The sequence below is a fragment of a genome, unplaced genomic scaffold (genome assembly GCF_019419815.1).
Source record: "Pyrus x bretschneideri cultivar Hongxiangsu unplaced genomic scaffold, Pyrus_bretschneideri_v1 Contig13, whole genome shotgun sequence".
In the NCBI taxonomy this organism is placed as follows: Eukaryota; Viridiplantae; Streptophyta; class Magnoliopsida; order Rosales; family Rosaceae; genus Pyrus; species Pyrus x bretschneideri.
In genome coordinates, this window is record NW_025999424.1 from 1,432,858 (window position 1) to 1,443,323 (window position 10,466).

The 10,466-nt window shown below is 32.8% G+C and overlaps 2 protein-coding genes across 9 annotated transcripts; one reads left to right on the plus strand and one right to left on the minus strand.

Annotated features, from left to right (window-relative positions):
• Positions 1 to 246: 246 nt before the first annotated feature.
• LOC103963106 lies at positions 247 to 6,058 on the minus strand. 8 transcript variants are annotated; one of them, XR_007256209.1, is made up of 10 exons: positions 5,814 to 6,047; positions 5,650 to 5,736; positions 5,493 to 5,567; positions 5,229 to 5,312; positions 4,258 to 4,342; positions 3,208 to 3,369; positions 2,517 to 2,561; positions 2,193 to 2,278; positions 2,008 to 2,070; positions 247 to 995 (listed from the first exon to the last, which is right to left on the minus strand). XR_007256209.1 is itself a non-coding variant. In XM_048578871.1 (5 exons), exons 1-5 carry the CDS (start codon positions 3,257 to 3,259, stop codon positions 1,605 to 1,607), a joined length of 309 nt encoding a protein of 102 aa, XP_048434828.1. In that variant the 5' UTR covers positions 3,260 to 4,242; the 3' UTR covers positions 1,517 to 1,604. The 8 variants fall into 8 exon arrangements, 1 of the variants encoding a protein (XP_048434828.1); XR_007256210.1 differs by lacking the exon at positions 247 to 995 and having other exon boundaries at positions 1,714 to 2,070; positions 3,208 to 3,522; positions 5,814 to 6,050; XR_007256211.1 differs by lacking the exons at positions 247 to 995; positions 4,258 to 4,342 and having other exon boundaries at positions 1,714 to 2,070; positions 5,814 to 6,049.
• On the plus strand, positions 1,002 to 8,917 carry LOC108868590 (ankyrin repeat-containing protein ITN1-like). Its single transcript, XM_048578870.1, has 4 exons — positions 1,002 to 1,474; positions 7,219 to 7,266; positions 7,436 to 7,869; positions 8,161 to 8,917. The coding sequence occupies exons 1-4, from the start codon at positions 1,369 to 1,371 to the stop codon at positions 8,791 to 8,793; spliced, it is 1,221 nt and encodes a 406-aa protein (XP_048434827.1). The 5' UTR covers positions 1,002 to 1,368; the 3' UTR covers positions 8,794 to 8,917.
• The last annotated feature ends 1,549 nt before the right edge of the window (positions 8,918 to 10,466 follow it).

A 10,466-nucleotide genomic window follows, 5' to 3' on the forward strand; every position in this document is an offset into this window, starting at 1 on the left:
ATCCTTACAAAAATTCAATTCAATTTGAAACCATTTGCCTATTTAATTATCAAGATAAAATTTCATTGTTTCTTATATAACAAAATATTCGTTAATTTTTTTGAACTCGATTAGATGTCTTAAATATTTCCGATTTGGCTAATATTTTGCAAGGAGATCTATGAAGTGCAACTTGAAAAATAGACGGTTCGGGTCGTTAAAGTTCGATGTGGTGTGGATCCTACAACTAATTCCGATTTTTATAAAAAAAATAGGGATCTTCCCTTAAAGGCTTCCTATATATATAGGGTAGTGTTATCAACACATCCATTTTTATTTCTACACCTCCCTCAATTTTCTACGGTTAAATCGAATGAACTGAAGAAGATCAATGACAAAAAATTAACAAAGGTGCATTTGAGATAAAAAAATAGGTGTGTGAATAGCACTTTCCTATATATATGTGGGTAATTCTCATTTTACTACCCTAAAGTATCATGGTTTTCAAACTTCCATACATCAAGATTTTTTCATCTCGATGTCATACCTAAAGTGAGGATTGTCGTACACTTTAATACTTTTATTAGGTTTTTCGTCAGAACCTAAGTTAACGTGTGACTTGGTGCTCATGTGGATAATGAATGGGCGTCACATGTCAATATGACCCCACGTGGGCGCCATGTCACGAGTTAATGGAGGTTCTAATGAAAAACCTAACAAAAGTATGAAAGTGTCCTACAAATCTCACTTTAGGTATTGACACTGGGAGGAAAAAAAACTTGATGTATGAAATTTTAAAAACCACAATACTTCATGATAGTAAAATGAGAAACCCTATATGTATTTATATAGCATATATATAATAATTGGTCTAAATACATACATACAGATATTGGATGGCATTTACTTCGGGATAGCTCAGACATGGCATGTACTCGACGCCGCAGAATATACTCCTCTTTATCTGCAATTTCTAGTATGCCCTCTGCATTTCCTAGTGGGATGTCGCTCAAATTCTGGCAACGGTGGATCTATAACTGTTAGTAATATCATCCCTTTTCTCTTGCTAACATCAAATTTGTCAACACTATGAGTGGCATGTACAAATGTCACCTTCCACGAATTTCATAAAGTGGTTCAAATAAGATGGTCTCCTTAATATTTTTCTTAAATCATATTACAACCATAATTGGTCTTATGTCAAAGACACTATCTACAAGGAGTATTTTGAATAAGGAAGTCGTATTTCTTGGTAGGTATATATACATAGAGCATGCTTGTTCCATCAAATAAGATGGCCTCCTTAATATTTTCTTATACAAATAGGTACTACCATAATTGGTCTTATGTCATAGACACTATCTGCAAGAAGTATTTTGAACGAGGAAGATGTATTTCTTGATAGGTATACACGTAGAGCATGATCCCATCAATGAATTTCGTATAGATGTTCAAGATCAAGAAAATGAACAAGGCAATCAAAGGAATAGAACAGGTATGTTGCATCTCAAAACTCTAACTATGGTTTGATATGTTGAAGTCCTTTCCATATGTTTTGCGCTTTTTCTTTTCTTTTTTTTTTTTGGTTGACTTTTTTCAATTATCCATCTCCTTGTTTTTAGTAACTAGTTAGGTGATATATAGTTATCACTAGAAATCAATGCCCGCGCGTTGCTGCGGGATTAAAAATTGTATGTAAGATTGTATTCCAAACATATGAAAGATTGTAAGATAGAAGATTAATACTATTTACATTCAAATTGTTAGAAAAAATTTATATACAAAATATTTAACAAATACAATCCACATACAACAAATCGTAGATTTTTTTAATATATTTCATGCATTATGTTTGATATATAGACAATACCTAACCTAAGTTCCAGATATAAAATGTGTATATCGAATCTAAATGGATCTTAATCTGTTAATCCTTATAATAATTGGGGTTACTAATATAGTAATATAGTGTCAAGAAATGATCGGACAGAAGAACATGGGTAAACCTGTGACAAAAGACATACTTACAATAATTCAGCCATCAATCTTAAGGTCTTTCGGATCGGAGAGCTGAATCTTAATGCAAGCTTTCTGCAATTTTCCAGAAATACAAATAAAAAGTTAAAATCCAAGTCTAAAAATTAACTGATATCCCAACTTTCTAATAAATTGTGATGACAAAATAAACAAAATAGAATGAAAACATGACTTACACATTTAAGGCATGCTTGAATCTTGATCTAAAGTTGGTGATGAGTCGATTGGTTGTCACCAACTCTAAATGAGAATTCATCAGAACCTAGAAATTTAAATAAAGAATTTTACAAAATCAATATTTACTAAAACCCAATTATTTTGTTTATGATGTATTATGGCTTGCCAAAGACTGAAAAATAAAATAAAAATAAAAATAAAAAGCACAACAAAGAGTCAAAACTCAAAGTCAAAAATCCATCTTCAAAGTACTATTAAATGCCAGCATTTACCCAATTTTAAGAAATTGAATTGTTAAAATTTAAATACCATGATCAATTCACCTTCCTTAATATTTTCTAAAGTTTCCTCGCACCCCTCTTTAACCGCTGCACCAAAAAAAAAAAAAAAAAAAAAAAAAAACCATATTACTCTTTAAATACTAAAATTGAAGATCTTAAATTCATAAATTATCCAAGACTTAATAAGGTCGTCAAAATAAGCATCCATCATAACAATAGCACTCAAATCGTGCTCCTTTGTTTCCCAACATTTTCTCATCAACCAAGCAGAGGAAAATTGTGTTCAACTAAATAGGTAGCAGTTGTGAGTTGGGTTTCACCTCTTTAAATTCATAATATTTTTAACATGCATGTCCATCATTAATACTTTAATTTGCTTTCGAAATGGGGCAAGATCATGTTAGTTTAAAACTACTGTTAACATGTTATCATTCAATATAGTATAACATGGATCAAACAATTAACGTTAAACCCCAAAAAAAAAAAAAAAAAAAAAGATGAGAAATTAATGGAAAAATTATTAGTCTGACATGATAAGTTGCAAAACCTACATCACCAAATCGTTTTCGCTCAATGCTAATAAAAGCCTAACATGACTAAGTTGTAGTGCCAAGAATTTTAAGTCTCTGACTCCCTTGAATGATGAAAATGCTTATAATCACAAAGTTCTCTGAATTTGCAGAAGATATATACCACATAATTAGACTAAAAAAACTGATTTTCAAATACATACCAAAGTTGAACTCTTTCTCCAACCAGTATCCGATGACTAAAAGGCTCAACATATTAGCCAATAAATAGAAAACACCCCATGTAACCAATTGCAAATGATGAGAAGCCACCCCTGGTGCCTGTCACCACCTTCTTTAAATCCAAAGCCCCCATCTTCTGCAACCTAAACCAACCAAAATCCAACACAACACCATGTTATACTTGTAATCTCTGTCAACTAACAAACTTCAGAGCAAAAAGAGTCTTCTCCAATTAGGACTAAAAACATCCACCAAATGATTTCAGATCAGTCCCCAAACTTGTAAAACATGTTTTTCTGCAAATAGGACAACGAAAAGTACGAAAAACTTAAAACCAACCAAGTGGTTTTCTTAAAGCAAGAAATTGGAGCTACCACAAACAGAATGTATCAAGTTAACAATATGCAATCAATGAACTATTTCATAACAAAAATAGCTAAAGGCTTAGACCCAAATGAGATTAAATGTTAGGAATTCAAAAAACAAATTGAAAAATCTAATTCCAAAATTCCAAACACCCACCAAATGGTTTCGGATAAAGTTCTAAAGTTGAATACATGTTACCCATACATAAGGTTACATAAGAATGAGAAGTATGAAAATTTTAAAACAAAGGGCCAATCGTGCTCTTTGGCAAATTACATTTTGAGTTTGGCTGTTTTTCAGTTTCACTCTACCCTTAGATTTGTTCTTCTTTATGAGTAGACCTTCCAACCCAACATCTATTCACATATATAATTGCCCCTAGCTACACCAACACGAATCCAAAATCACATATATTATCTAATGTAAACTAATTCATAGCTAATTAACATGTTCAAATCCTAATTTTCTCATATGATTATGTACCAATAGGAATAGGCGAATCTGAAGAAACCCAAAATTTCCAGTCAAAGGAAAATTAATACAACCTCTGGAAAAAATAATCAGGAGATAAAAACTCAAATACCAAAAAATAGAATCAGTAAAATAATCATATAAATTGTGATTTAGATGAAAATATAGGAGGAGGGTAAAGATTGGAAATGCACAGAGAGGGAGGCCTTGTATTTCTGCCAATCTGAAATCCAATCCTCCTTGTCCCATTGGCCCTTGACAAACTTCTTCGATTACCACCTACACAAAGAGACTTATCTCTTGAACCCTTTTCAGAAAATGAAAAATGGATTTGAGAGAGAGAGAGAGAGAGGAGAGAGAGAAATTAGGGTTTAAGAGCTAATTAAAGGAGATTGCATTGTGTTCATTTTTTCTTTTGTTTTTGTTTTAAAACTCACTCTTAATCAGGATTTCCTATTTATCGTGTTTATAGTCTTTATTGTATATTATGCCTACATTATATCCCCATTTCAGTAAGAAATTGAAATCGGAATCAATATGCTTTTTGAGTAAACATGGTGTTTTCATTACATCTTTTTCATTAAATCTTCCATAGATTAATACACCCATGATCAAAATGGTCTACACGAATAGCCAAAGATTGACACAATTCACGTCCTCTCTCTAGCTAAAGAAAAACCTCTATATTTTTCTTTTAAAAGCTCCAATCACATTATCAAAAACAATACGTAAAAAAAATAGAAAGAAAAAAATTCCAAAATGAATACAGGTGAACCACAAAAATAAAAACTGAAATTCAAATACTTAGAAACAATGAACTACATCCCCCATTCATGAACATAATCCACTTCTCTCTTTATCTCCCCCTCTGTCAGACTAAACCAAAACCCTCAATCTCTTTTCAATACTGCAATAACATAACTCAACATAACATGGAATGAAAATCATTTACAACTTAGAACAAAAGAGACTAACTTATGCAACACCACCTAAAACACATAAAAAAAGGAAACAACATTCTCCAAATACACAAAAAAAAAAATTAAGAACAAATGGATTTGCACAGATTCAACGTTCACAATATACAAAATTCAACCTCCACAATATACAAAAAGTAAAAATTTTGTTACACAAAATCCTCAAAGGAAGATACTAAATTATTTACCTTGTGCACAAAGGGCTTCGAAGTATATACACCAAAGCCCAAAAACAAACAGCAAGGTCTCCTGATCATACACCCAAGCTGGATCTGACAATATAAACAAACTCTCAAAATCACAGAATCAAAATTGAAACAGAAAAGCCATCTGTAAATTCAAAACAACATGCAAAATCACAAATACAAAATTCAAACAAAAAACCCATGTGGACATTGAAAACCACATAAACAAAATTCGAAACAGCCACACGGAGAAGTCACGAAACTCACCAGAACATGCTAGATTTCGTGGGTAAAAAACCGATCCTGATCGAATCGAAAAATTGATGAAATAGCCGATGAAATCTGTAGCCACCGAGAGTTTTTAAAATCACAAAAATTTGAACACATAAAAGAAAACTCAAAAACAATAAGCTGGAGAACTCACCAGGAAACCCAAGGTTTCTGCAGGATTGACGATTTCCTGAAAACCATGCTTTTCTAGGTTTAAACTTTCTTCCCGAAGGCAACGGACCTAACATTATTTGGAAAGAAAATTCGATCACGAATTGAAAAAAAAAAATTGAGAGAGAGAGAGAGAGAGAGACGAACCTGAGCTCGAGAGAGATCGAGAAATCCGTGGAAGCAAATGGAAGATCCCTGATTTTCCATCTTTCTTCCGTTCTTGGATGAGCAACACGTGTATAGCAGGAAGAAAATCCAACGAAAAGGCACACGGATGAGGACGCGTGGGCAACGCTGTGCACAGAGAAACAAAAAGCAGAAAAGCGAACGAAGAAGGCGGAGCAATGAGGGACGCATAGGCAAATGAGGGCAAAACAGTCACTGCACTGCATAAAAGGGCAAGCAGCAAGGGAAACCAAGAAAAAATCCAGGGGCAAAACCGTCCGCCCACTGGTCATCCATGCTCAACCCTTACGGGTTTTAGTATATATGATATATGATGACATTAAAAAAAAAATTAACTATTTTTCATTGAAAATGATTAGATTTTCATATGTAAATATTCAAATTAAATTTTTGAGTAAAAATGCATAAATAAAAAAATTTAATTAAAATTGAAAATTAAGAAAACTAAACTAAATCTAATAACAGCTTAAACTTTTGGACTAACGAGGTTTTGTAAACAGAATATTTGTTGAATTCTTATTGTTAAGACAAATATGCATCGATTGATTAAAAAAGGAAAATATAATTATAAGTGAAGAGAAATATCACTAGACCGTAATATATACTAGGTGGCTATCACATACTTTTTGTATTTATAAGTTGTCTCATAACGGAACAAAATAATGGAACAAAAAACAAGTGAAACATTCTATGCACATAAATATATTTAAAATAGGTAATTCGCGTTATGTTGAAAAAGCCTTTCATCCGTGCAGAGAGGCTAGCAGTTTCTCTTTTTTTTGGTCTCATTGGACGAGACATGCACTGCCCACCCTGAACAGGCGCTTTTTCTTTTTTCTTTTTTTTTTTTTTGGGTCAATAGTTAAATAGGTTTCTAAGGTGGGAATGGAGCTTGATTTTCAGTATTGCACTAGCCCTCCTCAACCAGCACTCAACTATGTACGACCCCTTTTTCAACTCACTAACAGTGAAATCTGACTGTTGTTTTGACCGCTGCATGAATAACATATAAATCATTACCCTATGCAAAGTGAACACAAAAAAAACATTACAAATTTTTAAAACGTGCATGATAAATAAAAAGTCTTTTGTTTGTACAATACATTGTAAATATTTCTTAACATTTATAATGAAAGCAACATATGCAATACGTCTTTTGGGGCACGTAGAGCCTGTGATTAAAAAAATGTCTTTAGCATGCACGAGTGCGTGCAAAAAGCTCATCTTATGCCATATATCATCTAATCAGCATATAAATAAGATTTGTATTTAATTTTTCTAATTTGCTTATGCCATTGCCAAATATCATCTAATCAGCACATAAACAATTTTGGAAGCAAAGTTTGATTTTAAATTTGTGTCGCAGTCTTCGGTTTATTACAAGGACTTCCATCGAGGCTTTCAAAGTTTTTGGGTACGTGGACATTAATTAATTTATTTTTTATGAAAAATTATGCATACAATTAACTTCTCATATCAAATTCAATCAGCTCCTATTTTTCATTTGTTGAAACTATCGATTTATATATTTATTAGTAAAAATGTGGTTGTGAGTTGTAACATTGTTTTGAATGTCAACCCAGGAATCAACCACATTCGTGAACTGAAAATGACCCACGTTGAATTAGAATTAATGTTGTACTCCATGTGTGACGTGATAGAACTTTTAAATCATCAAGAAATGAAGGATGGCCTTGTGTACGAAGCAGTATACAGTGCTGTCCAAAATGGGACTGTTGAGATCGTTAAAATTCTCTGTAAAGCCAGACCAGAATTATTGTTCAGAGGCTTAGAAGACGGAAAGAACATATTTCATTATGCTGTTGAATGCCGTCAAGAAAATGTTTATAACCTTATATACGGGGTTGATAAAAGAAATCTCATTACGACTTTGAGAGATAATTCCGACAACAGCATACTACATTATGCGGGGATGTTATCTCCATTAGCAAGCAAAAAGCTTGATGGTATTGCAGGTGCAGCCTTGCAAATGCAGAGAGAAAGGCAATGGTACAAGGTTAGAATTATTTTTTATTATTCTTGTACGCTTAATTACATTTATGACCCCTGAAATTCAATCCGCATACTTAACCTCACGAAATTCAAATTGTGTCACTTAATACCTTGAAATTTAACTTTTTCTCGCTTTGTTCCATGCCATTGCCGTATAAGAATAATATAAATTCTACCTCATTATATTCAGTATTCATGTATCAAATGAAGCATTTTTTTTTCCTTTATAATTACTGAAAGAATACGATCACCTCATATCACTACGATGTATAATTTTTTGTTCAATGAAATGCAGGAGGTAGAGAGTATTGTGGTTCCACTCTCGGGAGCCTCCAATTTAAACAAAGATGGTTTGACACCCCCTCAATTATTTACCGAGGAACACAAGGAGTTGCTCGAGGGTGGAGAAAGGTGGATGAGAAGTGCAGCAAAATCTTATACAGTTGTCAATGCCCTCATTATTACAATCATGTTTGCTGCAGCATTCACAGTTCCTGGTGGAAACAACCAAGTAACAGGGTTTCCCATATTCTTAAAAGGAAATGTATTTATGGTTTTTATAGGTTCAGATGCTATTTCGCTCTTTTCTTCCGCAACTTCAGCATTGATATTTTTGGGTATCCTTACATCGCGTTATACTGAAGATGATTTCCTCAAATCCTTACCCACAAAGATGATACTAGGCCTTTCCTCACTCTTGATCTCCATCGCCACCATGATGGTTGCCTTTTCTTCTGCCTTATTCATCATGTTTCAGGATAAATCCTGGTTTACTTATCCATTCATTTTCCTTGCTAATATACCTGTCACTTTATTTATTTGGATGCAATTTCCTTTGCTCGTTAAGATTTTCAAGTCTACTTATTGTGAACGAGTAGGAAAATCAAACACTGGACATAAATTCTTGATGGTTTATGCGATATATTAATTGTGTAATTGTAGTAATGTAATGTTTATCACTTCTAAGAAAGCTTGTATGCATTGGACACACTATTAAGTGTTTGGTTCCTATAATAAAATCTCCATTGTTCAATTTTTTTTATTTGTTCTCCAGAAGACATAATTTAATTGGAAAACTTGAAGAAATTTGAGGTTTCACCATAAAACTCATTAGTAATATGATCTTGTATCATATATTTATGAATGTGAAATTGAAGTTGGAAATGGAATGGAACTCTTGGATCGAATCACCATGGCAGTCAGGTATAACGATTTTCAATTCTCCGTTTTGAGGAATGGATGTGTTTAGAACTTAGGACTCACGCAATGTGAAATTATCTTTCAAAAGTATCTTTCAAAACTCGTTGATGTTGTACACGGCGTACAATCTATTCAGCGAGTTTGCTGTTCTTCTATCCGATTGCTACTTAGCCCAATCCAAAAAAGGGCAAGCTTGGAATTATATCTGTAACGACATTATGTTCGAATTAAGGATCTTGTTATCCACACTATTTTTTACTTTCTGCATATCCCTTTCAATTTTGACTATCAGATCGAGTGACTTGACAAAGAAAGGGACATAAATTAACAAGAAATGTGTGAAAAGTAATAATGAGTGTGAATAACACCACACGGAATTAATTATGTATTCTTGTATGAGCATGCATGCTTACAGGTAAGTTCCTACAAGATATAATTAGCATATCTTCAATCAACCAATAATTGCCTCTCTAATCGTTAGGTCCACACTTCGTTGGGCTTTATTTATATTCATGTTCCAAAATACGCTCCAACTGTCAAATATCCAACCAACCCACAATCCTAAGCTAATATTATTCTTTCGGTCTCGAGCATGCACAAGAGAAACTTCCATTGGTGAATTTTGTGATCGTCTTATGGACTCAATAAGTATGACCTAATTGGTTTATTAAATATGGCTTTTGATGTTGACAATCATAGATGTGTATATATATATAGACACCACGGCCATGTAGGTCCATCTCCACTCGCTCGGTCGTTTTTCTTGAGCAATTTTTTTTAGGGGAAACTAAAAAAAAAAAAAAAAAAAGTTTGAAAATTTTGAGTTTTAATAATAAGGACAAAATAAAGGGTAAGGTGAATAGTACCATGATTCACTTTTTAGCGTAAAAATGTGGTTTTTCGTTAAAGTGAATAGTATCGTGGACTTTTCGTTAAAACTCTATTTTTTTAGTGGATTTAAATTACGGTCTAGTTACGTTCTTAATTCACTAAAATTATAAGATTTGGATTTTTTTTTATTATTATTAATATACCCTAGAAGAGGGGCATCTCAATCATGTTATTCACCTTTATTATAATAACACATAAATAGTGCACAGCGTAGCTTGTGTTTTCATTACTCATAAAAAATTCTAGTTTGTCTTGATTCCCAAACACATTACGGAATGGCATCAAATTAAAAGATATTCTAGTTGGATTCTCGCTAAAGGTGAGTTTGAACCTTATTACTGTAAGCCTATTGTGGTACTTAACCCACTCTTCCAGATAATATTGTTTGTTAAAAAAAATTAAAAAAAAAAAGAGTGTGGAATGTCATTGGCTAATGTATTGTTACATTTTTTTTTTTTACCAGCAAATTATTGGTGATACACATTGCAAAGGCAACAAGATTAATCATGC